The following is a 17,672-nucleotide window of genomic DNA, read 5'->3' as shown; positions in this document are numbered from 1 at the left end:
GAACTTCCATTTATTGAACTTCTCCTATGTGCCAGACACTGTACAAGGCGTCTTCCTCACAGCAGCCCTGTGAGGTAGGTACTGTTATTATCTCCAGTTTAGCCTCAGAAAGGTTAAATGACTTGCTAAGATCACGCAGCTAATAAATGGTGAAAGCAGCACTTAAACACAGGTCTGTGTGACTTTAGAAGCCTATTATTTCAATTCCCAGTACCCTCTGGGAATAGCAGCTTCTACTTTACTCTTGGGATTCTGATGGAATCAGATTAGAATTGAGTCGGGGCCCTAGTTAGGGTCATGCAGGTCTTGGGATCTCGGTTGTCTTTGTCTCTATACAGATTGGGAAGAGTGGTAACATCCCAGCTGGGACCACTGTGGACACCAACATCACCCACCCATTTGAGTTTGACTTCTATCTGTGCAGCCACGCAGGCATCCAGGTAGCTGGGCTATGTCCTGGGGTTTCCAATGGGTCAAAGATTAGTTGATTATTCCCACTGCCTCTAGAATATATCATTCCTCACTGAGTGGCATTCAAATCAGGATTGTTCTGTTAATAAGCCCTTCGCGCACTTGAACATGAGTGCACTTTGAACGTCTTAGGCAGGTTGCCCATAAGATGAGTGCTTTATGACATAGGTGGCTTTGTGTCTGCCTTTTCATGGGTGGGTCTTCCAACCCAGCCATACTCTTAATATTGAGCCTGTTCCTTATCATCAACCATCCCCTCTGCCCAACCTGGGGCCCCTCACCTTCCTATCTTCCCAGGGCACCAGCCGACCATCCCATTACTATGTCCTTTGGGATGACAACCGTTTCACAGCGGATGAGCTCCAGATCTTGACGTACCAGCTGTGCCACACTTACGTACGATGCACACGCTCCGTCTCAATTCCAGCACCTGCCTACTATGCCCGCTTGGTGGCTTTCCGGGCACGATACCACCTAGTGGACAAGGAGCATGACAGGTGAGGCCTGGGATCAGGCTGGCTTCCTTTTTGCTTCAGCCTCTGGTACCAGACCCTCTCAATTTTCCTTGGGTAGTAGGAAATGAGTATTGTCCGATTTGATGTCCTTGGGCTCGTCAGCCCAAATCTGGGTTGGGGTTTTCTCTTAAATTGTTATGGGAATTGGCATCCTAGGGGTGGGGGAAGGAATTAGCAACTCAGTTCACCAGGAAGGACTTCTTTCATTTTTCCTTTTCAGTGGAGAGGGGAGCCACATATCGGGGCAGAGCAATGGGCGGGACCCCCAGGCCCTGGCCAAAGCCGTGCAGGTTCACCAGGATACTCTGCGCACCATGTACTTCGCTTGAAGGCAGAACGCTGTTACCTCACTGGATAGAAGAAAGCTTTCCAAGCCCCAAGAGCTGTGCCGCCCAAATCCAGAGGAAGCAGGGAGGAGGGAGGTGGGGCAGGGAGGAATGCAGAAGGCCTTGTTTCCTCTACAGAGGGGGCGAAAGGGTGGGGAACAGGGCCAGTAAGCCAGACCACCAGCCAGAAATCTCTGATATTCACCTCATGCCCTCCACCCCTCACCCCATCTTGTCACATCTGGCCCTGACTCCACTGGACCAAGAGAGGCAGCCCCGGTGCCCACCATACACACAGATGTCGCATGTGACTCACAGTGCTAAAGACTCATGCCTGACAGCTTGGTAAGGTCGGCCCTGCAGCCCTGCAGACAAAAGCTGGTAGGTTTGGGTTTGATACTTTAGATGGGAAAGTGAGGGGCTTGAAAAGTGGGTGGGAGGAGGGAAGGATTTTTTAGGAGCCTTAATCAGAAAAGGTCTAGATTTGTTTAAGAAGAAAAACGAAACCAGATGCAGATCAATATTTTAGGATACTAGATGTTTTAATGGGTTGAGAATCCAGCTTGTAGGAAGATTTTTAATGCTAATGGTTTGGTTGCCCCTCCCCCAGCTGCCACTCCTCTTTCCCTTATTCCTCTTTCTCCACCTTTTCTACCCCACCTTACACCTTCTCCCTGACAGACATCCAGCCCCTAGTAAGACTTAAGGCACTATGGCACTTAGCTCTGAAGTGACACGACCCTGTCTTCCTTCCGCCTGCTGGTGGGTAACCAGTGCCTTCCCTGTAACGGTAATGCTGCAGAACTGCAACCTTTTGTACCTATTTTTGGGGGGGTGGGGGCGGGGTGGGGGTGGGAGAGGAGGTAGGTGGGGATGAAATACCCCTAACCCAAGAAGCCTCCAGCCAGAGCGCCAGCTATTTTGCATTTGAAGGAGTTGACTTCCATATTCATTGAGCTTTTAAAAAGATCGCCACCTCAAGATGGTTAAAATCCATTGACATTTGCACTTTCAGACATGACAAGTCTCTCAGAGCTGCTGAGGTGACTGGCCTCTGGCCTTTCCACTTACGTCTCCTTTCTTCCCGTCCCCGCTTCCTCCCCACCTGCCTGGGTCTGGAGTTACTTTCATAGCATTTCTCACTCTTGGCTTCTTTTTTTTTCCCTGATGGTCAAGTCTGTTTATGTTTCAATATTTTTTAACTGGGGTGTCTTTTAACAAACGATCCTTAGGTCTAAAATAAGAAAAAAAAAAAAAAAGCAAAAACTAAATGTTATTTTTATACCATAACTTGAGTCTATTGCCAAAATCTGGAAATCCCTCCCATGCCCAGTGAGTTTACATCCCAGAAACATTGAGCCGTCAGAAGGAACTATGTACCTGACTTGTTCTTTGGCCTGGCTCTGTAGGGGGTGGTTATCTCCCCAAGGTGGGGCTCAGTCTCCACCCCTCCTCTGTGCAGATAATATCTTTCTCTTGCCGCAGGCACCCCTTCTGCACTGCCCTGCACTCTTTTCTGCAAGTGCATCTTCCCTTCCTCTGGACTGTCCTCTGACACTTTGGCTTATCCCAGATTTCAGTGTGTCCTGTGGATAGGCTGGGGAATTTTGCTGCTCCCTTTTGCTTCTGTTTACACAAATGAATTTTTCCTGATTTCCCACTAGGGCATGTGAGTGGGTGGCATGGGCTTTTTTTTTTAATTTTTTCCTGTCTTCCTGGGTAGAGATGGGGTTTGGCTGTGTTGCAGAACTGGAAAAGTAGGGGGTTCTAGCTTGGGGCCTGTTGGCCTTGAAGCAAGGCTTCCTCATTTCTTGACTGTTCATTTTTTCCTGTCCCACTGCTTGGGATGAGGAGTTGCAGCTTCAGTGTGGAAATTCCTCTTTTTGAGGAGCCTGGGCTTGGGCTTGCCCCAATCTGGTGATGAAGCCATGACACTTTAGACCTAGCTCAGGCTTGGAGGCCAGCCAGAGGAAGGCCGGTCTGAATATGGGCGTATGAAGTTAGAGCTACCATTTCCCCTCCCCAGCAGCCTTTGTACAGACCCAGATTTGCTATGCAAAACAGTCTATCCCAGGTTCTGTTCTGGTTGGCTACTTTGTTCAGCAACTTCACAAAACGTAGCACGAACATTGATTATGGAGAAGGCATCAGGACTGTTGAGTAACTCTTCCTTTACTTCTTTCCTGCTGGCTACAGTGTGGGGTGCCCCATGGGCACAGCCCAGCTGGAGAGCAGAATGGAGGGCTCTGGGAGGAGGCAGCCCACTGGAGAGCCTACATTCCTTACACAAGTGCCTAAGGAGAGTGATGCCAACACTCCATCTGCCCTGTCCATCGCCTTCATATACTGTCTGTTTTGTGTTCAGTCACCCTTCGGGGAGGGGAGTTCTCTTGGGACAGTGGGCTCTGAGTGTTCTCTTCTCGGGTATGTTTTGGGGCTGGGATCAGGGCAGTATTCCTGGAGGGTCCAGTCATTCACCAGCATTTTGCAAATGTCCATTGAGAGCTGGTGGCAGCCACCTACTCTCCACAGCAAGTTTGTGTTCCCCCCTTTTTCTCTCTTTGCCTCACTCTCTCCAGTTGGGTTTTGAGCTGAGGCTTGAAATGCATTTTTTAGCCCTTTGGCATTGTACATGCCATTTAAGAAATAAAAGCAAAAGAAACAGCTTGGGCAGTGGCAAGAATATGACATCTTGCTGTGATTTTCTCTATTTCGTTTTATCTTTGAAACTTGAAAAACACCCTTGACCTTGAGGATTACTCTTGTTTGAAAGGTGGTGCATGCAGATTTAGAAGTGTTGTTGGCAACAAGCTTTGGCTTTCTTTGATTTCGTTCAAGTGGTGCTTCTTACTTAGGCTCTGAAGAAGCTCTGGGGAGACCCCAGCCTCATCCTCTTAGAGGAGTCTCCTGCTCCCTTTGTTCCACTCTTTTACCTTCCTTTTCCTCTTCTCTCTTTCCCTGGCCTTCTTTTATTTTATTTTCTGTTCACTCAGCTTGCTTGCTGGCCTCCCTGCCTGCCTGCCTTTGTGATGATGAATTCTCTGCATGGCTAAAATGATCGCACTGTTCTCTGGCAAGGTCAGGCTTAGCTCCTCGGCTGCAGAGGACCAAGAATCTTCTTCCCAAGCCCAGTGATGTCCTCAGTGGGCTGGACTGCCCCCAAACTTACGTGAGGGCATAGCAGAAGGCCTGCCCAACTGGCATGAAATCAGGAGGGCTTCTGGCAACTTCCACACCTGTCCACTCTTTGGAGTTGGTTTCTCTCATTGCTTTTTCTAGATCTGGTTTCATTTCTCTCTACCTGGGACCTCCCTTTTCTGAGGATGTCCTAGGGTTGACCTACTTGGTTATCCAGTGTTGAAGGGTTAGGGGATAGACATGGGGGAAGAAGAGCGGGATGAGAAGAGAATGGAGAGAATTTGGCTAAAATCTGGGAAAGGAGAGCGCTGCTCATTGATCACTTTTCCAGTCCAGCCTAACTCACTGGGGCTGAGGTGCTACTGCTGGCCGCTGGGGATAAGCCTAAGGCTGTTGTTGTGGGAAACTTAGGCTTAGATTAATGCTGAAGAAGGTACCTCACAGTGTGAAACCTCCCTAAGAAGCTCCCACCTACTCAGTAGCTCCACTGCAGCCTCCTTTTTGGCTCAGCAATGATGTTCTTGGATAGTTTTCTTGTCCAGAATTCTGTAAATGAGGCCAGCAAGATGGGCAGCCAGGGGGACACTGTGACTTCTTAGCTGGCCCATAGGGTATCTGCAAGGCTGGTGGGACAGTGTTTTAGACCTGGCATCATGTGTAACAAAGAAGGATGAAAGTTCCTTCCCCTTCAGGGTAGAGAGACGTCTCTAACTAAAATGCAGTTTTGGAAATTACATTGGGGGAAGTTATTTTTATTTATATTTGCTGGGCGTAGGCCAATCCAGGATGGTAGCTGGGATGCCTTCCTTCTTAAAGTCTGATCATGGCAGGGTTATGCAGGGCACTCTTTCCTCTTTGGCCTTCTAAGCAGACTGGGGAGAAGGGATTCTCTGGTTTTCTCTTTTCGCCCATTTATTAGGACTTGCCTTCTCCCTGGACAGGGAGAGAGGCTAGGTTGGTGCTCTCCCCTTACTCTACTCCTACTGACTTAGAACCTCTGGCTGCTGTTTGGGAGCCCAAGAAAGGTAGTGGAGGTTATGGGCTCAAAACAAAAGAAAACAAAGCAAAAAAACAATAAGGTGGGGAAGGCAGATTTCCTTCTTTAAAAAGGAAAATAGGAAACCCTCCAAGGATTGTGCAAGTAAAGACAATATGTCGAATGCACTGACCCCCCTGGTGTAGTAGCAATAAGGAAAAATGAAATGAATTTCCTGTGCACACAGTCCAACCTGATTGGTGTGTGATGTTGCACTTAGCAGCCATCTGGTGGGCGTGTGTGTCTACTCTGGGTTTCACTTTAGTTTCTAAACTTTTTATCCCTCTCAAGTCCAGCATGGTTGGGGAAATGTCCCTGGAGCCCCACAGCTGTGTACTTGTTTGCATTTGTTTCCCTTTGAGACTTGTGTTTGTGTCCTGCTTTGAGCTGTACCTTGTCCAGTCCATTGTAAAATTATCCCAGCAGCTGTAATGTACAGTTTCTTCTGAAGCAAGCAACAGCAGCAGCACAATTCTGTGTTTTATAAAGACAACAGTGGCTTCTATTTCTAAAGTGCGGACTCTCTCTCTTTTTTTTTCCTTAGCAAAGCAAACTGTTGGGATTAATTATAATCTCTGATAGATTTTACGTTAGAATAACAGATTGTTAGAAGAGCAGAACCATCACTTTCTAAAGGAGTAAAGTGGGTAAAACAAATTCCGGAGTGTTGAAACTGCAGATTGTATGTAATCACTTCACAGGTCCTCCATTTATTCTTCATTCAACAAACATGGAAAGCACTGTGTCTAGAAGTATTATGAGGGGAGTAAGCAGGCACAATTCAAAAATGAGGAAAACAGTGTTTCTCTCTTTAAGGAGTTTAAAAAGTTTGGTTGTGGATATCAGTAGCCAGATGGTTCTCTGGTACCATTTAGAGAGATTATGAGGACTGGAACAAGGCTCTAGGGCTGTATCAATGAAGATAGAAAGGAAAGCGCAAATTGGAGAGACACTTGGGGAGATAGAATTAATAGGACTCCATGGATGATGGAACAGGAAGAGAGTAGAGGCTAATAATGTTCACTCTTCTTGAGCAAGTGAGTATATTGGGACATTCCTCTAGCCAAGACTGGGGGGAAAGGAAGACTATAGAAGGAAGGTGGTACATTTTGTGAAGAAAGACAATTAGCCTTGTTTAGACTGAGTTTTGAGGTTCCCATGGGGTAACAAGGTTAAGGTTTCCAGTAAACATTTATGTTTTGGTGCTCAGGGAAGACTGCAAAACTGTAGTTATAGATATGGAATTCATAATCATATAGATGGTAGTTAAAACCATAGGAATGAACAAGATGGCTTAGAGAAAGAGTAGAGCAAGAGAAACCTAGTGTACGAATGTAGGAAACGAGATGAGGAGAGGAAGTAGAACCTAAGATGACAGATCACACATAGATACCTTGTATGTTTTTGACTGCTTTAATGAGATGGGAGAATAGTCAAGAGAGTGGAATAGGATTTAATAAAGACAAGATTAACAACATGAAAACTGCTGCAGTGAAGGGGGAGGGTTATTTTTTTCTACTTAGTTTGCTGTCTTCCACCCCGTCTTCTCTGGGATCTCGTAAGTATATGGTCATTCTCCAGTATTTTTTGAAAATGAGCATTGGAAAACCTAACTTAAACCAGGCTAAGACTGGGACTTCCAGGTTGTTCACCACAACCACCAGCACCATTTCCACTTCCAGCTTCCTCCTATCCTCAGGAGATGCTTGTAAAAGAATAAAATAAACAAACCTAATTTTGTTCCTAACTAGTGTCATAGGTGGTGTTCCAGTGCACTCAGTAGCACTTAGCAACTTGCTCTATTTACTCTCATGACTTGTTTTCCCCAGAGCCTGTGAACTTCTAGGAGCAGAAGCTACATTCTATTCATTTTCATCATCTCAGGGCCATAGCGTGTATCGGGCGGGGGTGTGTGTGTGTGTGTCAATATTTGTGAGTAGAAATGAGCTAGAAATCTGTGGTTCTTGAGTACAGAGGGGAGAATCAAGAAGTGATACTGAGTCTGCAGGATGGGCTCAGTATTCCTGAATCTTCAGGTAAGCAGAAACAACCAGATTATCATCACCCTTTCTTACTCTCACCCCAGCTTCAAGGTTCTATGATTTTGTGCCTTAAACTGTTGGTGCAGTTGTCAAGCATGTAAGTTCAGCATGCCTCCCTGGTACTCCTAGATTATTGTTATTTCTGTGTATTGGGGGAAGATGGCACAGAGAAGGATTCTGGCACAGGGCCCAGTGAGAAATTTCAGTGGCAGTTAGTATGTACAAGAGTGGGCCTAGCATTTCTCTGGAGGCCAAGTGTTCAAATTGCTAACCTGTGGCTACCCCTGCCAGATTTGCTTGGAAGCAAGCCAGCCAGACCCATGCTCCTTTTCACCAGCAAGGAGTAGTGAGGTTGGTTGGACTTGAAGAGCAAACTGGAACATGGAGGAGATTTTTCCCAGTTGAAACAAGACAAATTTATGACCGTTAATGAAGCAGAAAGTGTTTAGCAGAGCGAATGGGAAGATAATCATTATACCACATTTTGGTTATAAATTTCATTGCCATAAATGAATGATGTTAAAAAGATTTCAGCATTTGGCTGTTGGTTGCTACTCAAGAGAAAAACATGGTGGGAGCCCAAGGCCTGATTTATCTGGTCCTAGAGCTCAAGGTTTGATTTAAGGCTTGTCCTAGCACCCCTGGATATCCCTTTTCAGGATTGGTTGAGCAGCCTTCCCTCTGTCCTGTCAGTTGGCACCGTATACTGTAGCACATTGTTGTCTGTCAAGTGCCTTTAGGGTAGAATGAGGCTGTGTATTTGTTGGGTATCACTTGGCTTAATAGACCCCAGAATCACATGGCAGTTAGGGTTTGGCGGCTAAAGGAAAGGGTTATAGTGCAAAAAGAAGAATATTTTCAAGTTCTGAGCCTGGGCCATCCTCAGACTACTGTCTGTACTGCTTGAATGTAAAGAAGCATCGAATTGGGAAATTAGCTCTCCGTTTTTCTTCCTAGTTTTCAAGATATTTCTTCCTTTGGCTGTAAGCTAAGGAAACCTGGCAGGCTTAGAAAGTGCACAGAGCATGACAGAAGCACTCTTTTAAAGCAGCAGTGTTGAGGAGCTGGAAAAGTGGACTTGCTGGAGGTGAGGTGCATTTAGAAGCTCTCCATTTAAGTACCACAACTACCTTCCCAGGATACCGTATCAAGATTTTTTTAGGCCACCGTGGCTTACCCTGCAGGAACACACTGTCCTCTTATTCTAGACTGCAGCAGCTTCACCACTGTCCTCTTGGCAGTGTCTTTTTGGGACAAAGAAATTTTGAGGAACTTTTCTGGGGACCTTCCCCACCTTCTGAAGGCAAGGAACTTGCCTTGTAAAAGAGGCAGTGGGAGCTCCTAGCCAGGTTTTTGGGTTGTTAATGGAAGTGAACTGGAAAAGGAATAGGGACTTTGGGTACTTTGAAGTACTTGGCTAGGTGTTCTGTACAGTATCCATTATAATTTGGTTGTATCTTCACAGCATTCGTGTGAAGTAGTTTATCAGTTACCTTCAATTGCAATAGCAAAACCCAAGTAAATTGGCTCAAATAAGGAAACTATCACATGACAAGAAGTCCTGATTTCATATGGCTCCAAGGTTGGATAATTCACTGGCTCAATGATAATATCAACATAACAGATTCTTGCAATCTTTTTGCTCTGCTATCCTTTGTGTTGTTTTATCCTCATACTAGTTCACCTCAGGATCCCAAGATGGCTGCTATAATTCCAGGAAGGAAATGCTGACAGAACAAAGTCTAGCAGAAGAGGGACTAATTTTTCCCAATGTTTCATTTTAAAGAAAGGGAATCCCTGGAAGCCCCAGCAGATCTGGCTTAACGTCTCATTTGCTAGAAATGGGTCATCTTCCCACTATTCTGTCATTGGCATAGCAAATGAGATCATCCATCATGAGTGGCTTAGATTAATTACAAGTTATCCTATGAGTCATGTGGATTAGAAAGACAAATCATGTTTGCTAGGCGAGAAGGGATAAAAGGCTCTTGGGTAGGCATCAAGCAGTGTCTGCTCTACCTAGCTACTCTGGGTTTTACAGATGAGGAATGTGATGTTCAGAGAGAGTGACTTTCCTAGAATCACAGATAGTAGCAGAGGGCCTTCAGTGTCAGCTCTGACTGTCCCTAAAGCCAGTATGTTTTATATTGTGTTCTGCTGCAGTACAAAGTAGCTTCCTTTCTGCCGTGTAAAAATTGCTTGTCTCGGAGAAGAGATTTCAAAGTGTCAAGTCGGCCAACTTCAGCCCATGCAAGAGGAAAGGGTTCTATCCAGTTGCTTTCCTCATCCAGTGATGTTTTTCTAGCACAGGAAGCTTGGAATGCAACTTTCAGAGGGCACTGATTTCTTTGCCCCCAAGATTTCTGTACTATTTTACAGTTCTCCCTTCTGAGAGCAACCAGTACCACAAGGGATGAGGGCAGAGCTGCCATTCTTGAAGCCCACTTATTTATTGGTCCATCCACCTGCCCCACAGATATTTATGGGATGCTGCTATGTACGAGGCACAGGCACTGTTCTAGGCACTGGGGCTATGACAGTTAAGATACACAAAGACCCTGCACCATACCCTTAAGAGCAGACTCATTTGGGAATGAGGTTGTCCAAAACTAGGATGTGCATGTTGTCAGGGGAGAGCCTCATACAGCTTGGCTTTGGGCAGAATCATTCAAACTTTTTTGCCTTCCTACTTCCTGATATTACAATTCGTGAGCCTTTCATAATGGGCTCACAGGTGGGGTCCATGGATAGCAGAGGTAGATGGGAAGGGATTATTGACATTTATTAAATTGGGCTGAATTAGAAGGCCCCAATCCTGTTAAATCCATGTCAACAAAGCCAAGAAGCTTGCAGTCATTTAGGGAACCAGTTGAGGGGGTTGAGGGGTGAAAGACTCTATTTACCCCTGTTGAATGCTGCTAAGGACTTGGATTGTGTAGAGTCAAAGATTGAAAATAACTTTTAAGATACAGTGTTTCATCTAGTGACATTTGATATTTTGAAATTGGGGAGGGCATTTTCAGTATAAGGGGTAAGGATGGGAAGGAAGAAGTGAGGCAGAATTGGAGTCAGATATGGGTTTGAATCCCATCCATTTATTAAGTGTTTACTGTAGGTGCATCTAATTAGTGCTTTAAGATGATAACAATAGTAAATGCCCTCACTAACATTTAGGAAGGATTTTCTCGGTGCTTTATGTACATTCCCTAACTTTACAACAACTGTGAGGAAACTGAAGCCCAGAGGTTCAAGTGACTGATCCAAGTCCCACAGTGACTGGGGGGGGGGGGGGAACTAAAGATAGGATTTTTTCCCCCCCTTTCCTCTTTGTCCCAAGCTTTTAAAAAATAATGTATTTTGATTGTTAAAAGTCTAAACATTACTGATACTCAGAGACAGGGAAAAATCATGAATCATTCCTCAACCTGAATAAAATAGTATCACATTTCTTTCAGGCAACAAATACTAATGTGCTGGTCTTAATAACCTTATAAAGCTTACATTCTAGTGGAGGAGGGGGCACCCAATAAACTAGTGAACAAAAATTGCAGATTGGGAGAGGGGTTATTAAGGAGATACTGTAATAGTATACAGGAGTACCTCACCATAGATCGGAGGTCCGGGAAAGGCATCTGAAATGTCTTAAGTTGAGGTGTGAAGAGCGGTTGGGGGGCGGAGGGGAAGGGGTGAGTGTGAAGAGGAAGGAGAGGGCTCCTGGCCAAGGGAACCAGAAGCAGAGAGGCTCCAGGTCTAATAGAAAAGCGCTTTCCCCGTTAGGGGAGGCCGACCAGTATAGCTGTCGCATGATGAGGAAGAGTCTCGCTTGAGGGGAAAGGCACGGGCCCCGTTACGCCTACAGCTGGCCCCGCGATGGAGTTTGGGTCCTGGTGTGACCAGGCGTTATTAAAGAGTTTTTAACATGGAAATAATAAGAACTGATGTTTGTGTCAAGTCCTGTTTCATAATCTTTCCCCAAGTTATATTGTACATTCCCCCCCCCAAAAAAATGGTCCTCAAAGCAACTCTACAGGCTTGATCAACTAACTGTTGGTGGTCACTTGACCGCCTGCAGAGGAGGAGGTGCGTGGGTCGGTCCCAACTGGGCGTGGCGGGAGGGCCTCGAGAAGAAGGGGGCCTCTCCCCAGGACAAGATTGGCCCAGGGCCTTCACAGCTGCAGGTCTTGGTCCTGCACCTCAGACCAGCCACGCTTCACGAAGGCTCCTGTCCAGGTTAGCTATGCCGCCCTCCGCGACCTCGCCTCGGGCAGGCACTGTCCCGCACCAAGGTGGCGGCAGGAGTCCAGCCCCTCAGGGTTGTCTCCAGCAGGCACGGCCGGGCGGAGGACCGCGGGAGGGCAGGCCCCGCCCAGCTCGCGGCCGTTGGCCGCACCCCATCGCGCTCGCCCCAGGCCCCGCCCAGGCCCGGCGCCCGTTCCGCGACACCTCCCCTGCGTCCTCCGCGCCGGCCGCGCCCGCACAGACGTCGCGTCCGCACGGTTAGGGCGGAGAGGCGAGGCTTGGATGTCGGGCGAGAGCCCGGGCAGCGGAACTGACGCCAGCAGGCTTCCGGGGGCGGCCCCCGGGGAGGTCGGCGGCGGCGCCGCAGTCGTGGAGGGGCACTGGGATCGTAGGCGGCCGCGGGCGACGCAAGTTCCGCACGGAGCCCGTCTCTTCTCGCCTCACGCTTCTTTCTCTATCCTAGTTGCGCCCTGCCTCCCGACGGCCGCTCTTCCTGACGAGAGCTTTCGGAGTGCGGTTGCTGAGGAGAAGCCGTCACCACCCCGCCTCGGGGCCGAGTGAGGGTTCCTGTCGCGCCGCGTCGCCCCCTGCGCCGCCTCCTTGCCCTCAGTGGCGGGCGCCCTTCTCGCTGGAAGCATTCCCCCCAGCTCCATGAATGGAAATCGGCTCCGCAGGTGAGTGAGTCAGAGCTGCTGGTCCGTCCGTTGGGGGTAACCGCAGAGCATCGTCGCTCCCTGCGCCCCGGCCCAGGTGCGCGAGGTGAGCGCCGTCCCCCTTCGGTCCCCCGCCCGGCCCTTCCTCCGCCTCCCCGCAGCCCCGCCGCAGTTCCCTGGAGCCACGGAGTAGGCGATGACACTGCGGGGAAGAGACTGCTCAAAGGGTTGAAGTTTGGGGTTCCCTAGGCCATATTACTCTTTTTTCCCCGGAGTCTAGAAGGGTTTGCCATCTTTTTTGTTACTCCAGTTGAAGATACAACGGGGTGTGTATTCTTTAATCGGGTAGTGTGTCCCGTAGAGGCACTGGGTGGCCAGCCTTCTCCCTTATGTATCTCCCTTCTGTAGTTGTGAAGATGCATTAAGATAACAGATGAGAATTAAGTTTGAAACAGGTATTAGTGCAACGTCAAATGCAAGATGGAATTTCTTCCATCCCCGAGTTCTCATCTATGTTTGTGGCAGCATGGTACATATAATAGTTCCTGAGGATCTTGGAAATGTCATATCAGCCTGGATCACTGCTGATGTGAGGAGGTAGATCTTAAAATTGCTGACTATATATATATGTTTTCATTCTATATTCCCTAGAGAATCGGCTGTCATATTCTTGGAAATTTGGAATTTAAGAAAACTGCTTCTCTCCTTGGGAAAAAAATAGTCTTGAGAAAAAATTGCATCATGGGCAGTACTTATCTTAAAAAAAGAAAAAGCACTTGTTACGGTCTGTAATTAATTGAAGGACATGAAGTAGGTGTTACATAACGATTTGCTTTCCAAATGATCATATTTGGTATGTTACATTTGGAAGTATGCTTCATCCAGCCAGTCACAGTTTTATAACTTAATTATGAAAATATTAAGCAGCGGGTGTCTTCTTACTAATAGCACCACAAGTCCCTGAAATTCACATCTCATTTTGCCGATTTGAGAGGCACCTGAATATGAGATAAGACAAACTTATATGAAAGAAACCAGTGACATAATGATATTAAAGATTTTGTTGGCTACGTTAAGGAGTATAATTGTCAAATAGATGCAAAAAGCCCTTAGGAATTGTAGAGGTGGGCTGGGGAGAAGGGTTTATTACAAGTTTTATTATATGGAATTTTCTCTAATCAATTTTTACCGTGTCTCTTTTGCATGCTCTTTTTTCTTTTTTTTCATGTCTCCTTAAAAAGAGAAAGGTTTGTCTAGATTGTGAAGAGCTTTAGACTCTCGTTTGTTTATCATTGATTTGTAGGTTTCCGAAACTGTGTTGCTTTTGTTTTCCAGTTTTCTAATACACTGTTTAGGGAATGTGATGATTTGGGAGCTATACGTGATTTTTACATAACTGTTCTGTTGTTGAGCCTGGAAAACAAACATGAAAGTTAAACACTTAACTACTTATCCTAAAATTTTAAAGATATTTCCAAAAATTTTTAAGGTTCTTTTCTTTTTTGGGTTTTTCATGTGAAATTATTCCCAAATATATGGGCAACATCTTAGAAAATACTTCTGAAGTCAAACTGCCTAGCCAAGGGGTCCAACTCACCAAGTACGATTCAGTAAATGCTCCTAAGAATTCTTGAGCTATAGATAAGTTTTACTTCTTTTTGCATGGGCCGTTGCTGAAATATATACCTATTTAACTATCCTCACATCTGAGGAGGTATAGTTAGATTTGTCAGCCATATGCTTGGACATCGTGAAACACAAAGTTTATTCTTCAGTGCAGTTTATACATGATTGACTGTAATTTAATGATGAAGATAAAGTATAATTTGGCTTAAGATTGTCATCATCAAAACCAAAATTTTCATTCTTCCTGAGACGTGTAATTGTTATGCTGCAAGTGAAATCGAAAGCATAATTGGGAAAAATGTGCAACTAAGTCTAAAATCAAGAATTTGACAGATACATATTTTGGTTTAAAAAATTTTAGATGCATATTTTCTCTGATAGTCTATTGAGTCAGTGTTGGATCTTGGCTCTCCAATTTTGTTCTAAGTTTTTCTTTTGTGTGGAGATTCTCAGGAATCATCTTATGGCAAAATATTTTAAATTCTAATTGTTAGGTGGATACATAGAAAACTTAAATTTATTTACATTAGAGAACTAGAGATACAAATTCTATATAATTGTTCCTTGGCAAATCGTTCTTCACTAAAAGTTAATATTTGTCTATTCTTCCCTTTTGCATGTAATATTTTAAGTGATCTTTTAAGGATGTCCTGTACAATGTAGTGATTTAGTACTGTGTTAACTCTGATTTAACCAAAAAGCTGGCAGGCACAATTGGTTTTTAAATAATAATAATCAGTAGTTTAGCATCTGTGCCTATGACTCCTTAGTTAGGGGAACTTCTGATGAAACCCTATTTTTTTAAGCTTTAATTACAGCTGGACTAAGAGTATATATATTTTCATTCCAAATAAAGTGGGAATAAAAGAAGCAGAAACGTTCATTAAGATATCAGTTCTCCTGAGTAGCTATCTTTTAGGACTGTGCTATTCTAGTCTATTTTTAGGTAAAGTCAGACTACTGTTAAAGGGCAGAAGGAATTGTACTTAGCTACCAATGGAAGAAAAACATTTTCTGTTACCTTAAATTAATAATAATGCAAAGTAATTTGACATGTTTGGTAGATGTCTTATACAGTCTTGCAAAAGTGAATAGACTATGTTTCTTAGTTATATTCTTGAATTCCTGTTTGAATGTAGTTGTTTTAGGACTCTGTGTTTCTTTAATAATAAAAATCAAGAAAAGTTATTTGAGAACAAGTTCCAAAGGATGTGTGGAAGCTCAATTTGAATGAGGTGGATAAAAGTTGTGGATTCAAAGTACTAAAATATGTATTGCCATTAGGTTTTCAGTTTAGTATTTCTTTAATCCCTTGGGAAATGTTTTTATTATATAGATTTTCTCACTTGTAGATTTTTGTCTTGAAGAAGATAAAATGCTGTTCTGTCTAGAGGGCATGAATTATAAACATGGAAAAGGTTTTTCTACTTTGTTGTCGCTTAACTTTTAGCTAGTGCTGCTCTGGAGTGGCCATTATAACTTTTTTTCTAGTATTTATTGCTGTTGACTGGCATTGGGACTTATAAAAATGTGCAAGATTATTTTGATTTTTGTTTTAGAATTTAATTTCTCTGACAGTGATGGAAAGCCCTGGGGGAAAACTGTAAAGGAGGCAAGAAACAACGTTTTTCTTCTAAACAAAGACTTGAAAGTAAAGCGGGAAAAAGAACATGTATGAAACCCTTAAACATAATTCGATTAACATGATGAAGACTTTAAAAAATTATCCTTGATTTCATCACCCTGATATAACCACTCTTTAAAGTTTTAAACCAATTTCCAAGCTAATAAATGTATTAATTAAAAAAAATTTTTTTAATGAAGTAATTTAGGAAAGTGGTTAAAATGAATGAAACCGTTTCTAAGTGCTACGTTTGCTCTTTCAGAGAATTTTATGTAATAGGTTGATAATTTAGAATTAATTTATATTCTCCAGTGGGAACATTGCATTTGTTTGGTTCTGTAGGCCTGGTCTGAAAGTATGCAAAGAGGCCAGAGGCCCTGTAAAGGGGACATTTCCAGGAAAAGTTCTATGTTGTATATGGAAAAACCCTGGCTCGAGATAGAATTCTTGCCAAATTGTCATAAACTGTTAGATTCTAATTGAATACTACATTGCTTTATATCACAACCATCTTTTTTCACACTGGTTTCCATAGTCTTAAAATAATTGAGGGTCTACCTGAAAGATGAATTAAATATTATATTTCGTTAATCTAAAAAATTTTTTTCCTCTTATAATACTTAAAACTAGGATCTTAAGTAATTTATGTGTGGTTTGGTTTTCTTTTGTTTTAATGGATGGGAGGAAAAGGCAAGTGATCTGTTTTCAGGAAGGTAAAGCTAAAAAGATAATTTATTTAAGAATAGTATTCTTTCCAAACCTGTTTAGTCTCGGTTTGTTGTGATGAACAGCATTCACCAGACATTCCTGCTTCTAATTCAGTTGTCTAGGATACTCAATAGACCCTCATTCTTGGCTCATTAACAAAACAGATGTGAGAAAGAATATTGTGTGGTTTTTCAACCATAGTGGTTATGCTGTTAGGATACATGAACAGCCTTTCTGTATTTGGAGTTTCTATAGTTTTCTGCCATTATCTGTGTTTTTAATATTAATGATTTTCTTTGGCTACCCATTGCTTTAAAAAAAAAAAAAAGACTACTGAGATTTAGCAAAATCTTGTTACACAACTGATGCTTTCTCTTATATCTTAAATGTGGGCTCTCTGTGGTTTGGTTGCAATAAATTATGTACATTAGTCTGGAATGTTAGTTTAATGAAATAATCTGGAAGAATTCTTTGTTTTAAATCAGCCAGTTATTCCTCTGTTGTTTCTAAATTATCAGGTTCTTGAGAAATCAGAAGATATCTGTAGGATATAGTCATGGGATATTTTTATATTCTTCATTTTTGCAAGAAAGTGTTCTCGGTTGTAGGCTTACATAATACAATTTTTGAGTCATTACCAATATTTGATATTTTAACTGATTTCTAAATCTAACAACAGAAGTTCATTAATATATCTCTGAATTTTAAAAAAGGTTGAAGAATAGATTGCAAAATAGGCTTATATCTTAGCAGTGAAGTCCTTTTTTTTGTTTGTTTGAAGAAACTTATAGCTTCTAAATTAGGACTTGCTCTCTATCTGGGTATTTAACATAAAAGTGGCATTCTCTAAAATTACTCAAAATTTTTCTAAATTTTTGCTTGGGTGATCAAAGTTTTTCAAAAGCTACCCACACTTTAATTATAAAATAAATCTCAAGGCATTTCCGTAGCGTGGGCTACTTGTTTTCCAGGGGGAAAAATGGCTTTGAAATAATGGTTCCCCATAGTGCATCTGAGAAATTTAACCCCCAACAGTCTGAATGTTCTAGAGTGATTATTTAGCTACAGTGAATATAATAAATGTAATCTGATATAAGTGCATTGTGTTTGTACAGGTTCACTGAATGAATACGTAGACTTAGTAGATAAGAAGTTACTGAAATCTCATGCTGATGTTTACTAGTTAGCCTTGTGGACTTAACTAGTAAACAGAGGCATTTAATTATGTTAAAAATGTGTTTGAGGTCAACACATTTATTTTTTCAAAACAAAAATAAAAATTTTTTCCAGGTTG

The 17,672-nt window shown here is 43.4% G+C and overlaps 2 protein-coding genes across 5 annotated transcripts in view; both read left to right on the top strand.

Annotated features, from left to right (window-relative positions):
* The window catches only part of LOC111175575 (argonaute RISC component 1), a 34,188-nt gene extending 28,189 nt beyond the window's left edge, over positions 1 to 5,999 (top strand). For 2 of the 4 annotated variants that reach the window (XM_030759969.2, XM_022575225.3), the window contains exons 17-19: positions 339 to 440; positions 769 to 968; positions 1,207 to 5,999. In XM_030759969.2, the coding sequence (XP_030615829.1) occupies positions 339 to 440; positions 769 to 968; positions 1,207 to 1,315 (411 nt within the window). In that variant the 3' untranslated portion in view covers positions 1,316 to 5,999. The remainder of the gene's footprint in view (positions 1 to 338; positions 441 to 768; positions 969 to 1,206) is intronic. The other 2 variants (XM_089896170.1, XM_089896178.1) reach the window with 1 other exon arrangement.
* Positions 6,000 to 12,109: 6,110 nt separating this feature from the next.
* The window catches only part of AGO3 (argonaute RISC catalytic component 3), a 126,826-nt gene continuing 121,263 nt past the window's right edge, over positions 12,110 to 17,672 (top strand). Inside the window, exon 1 of the mRNA XM_022575218.3 lies at positions 12,110 to 12,441. Within this exon, the coding sequence (XP_022430926.1) occupies positions 12,423 to 12,441 (19 nt within the window). The 5' untranslated portion in view covers positions 12,110 to 12,422. The remainder of the gene's footprint in view (positions 12,442 to 17,672) is intronic.

The sequence above is a fragment of the Delphinapterus leucas genome, chromosome 1 (genome assembly GCF_059928025.1).
Source record: "Delphinapterus leucas isolate spDelLeu-1000000601 "Yukka" chromosome 1, BTC_Dleu_Yukka2, whole genome shotgun sequence".
Taxonomy (NCBI): Eukaryota; Metazoa; Chordata; class Mammalia; order Artiodactyla; family Monodontidae; genus Delphinapterus; species Delphinapterus leucas.
This window is presented reverse-complemented; position numbering and strand designations above follow the sequence as displayed.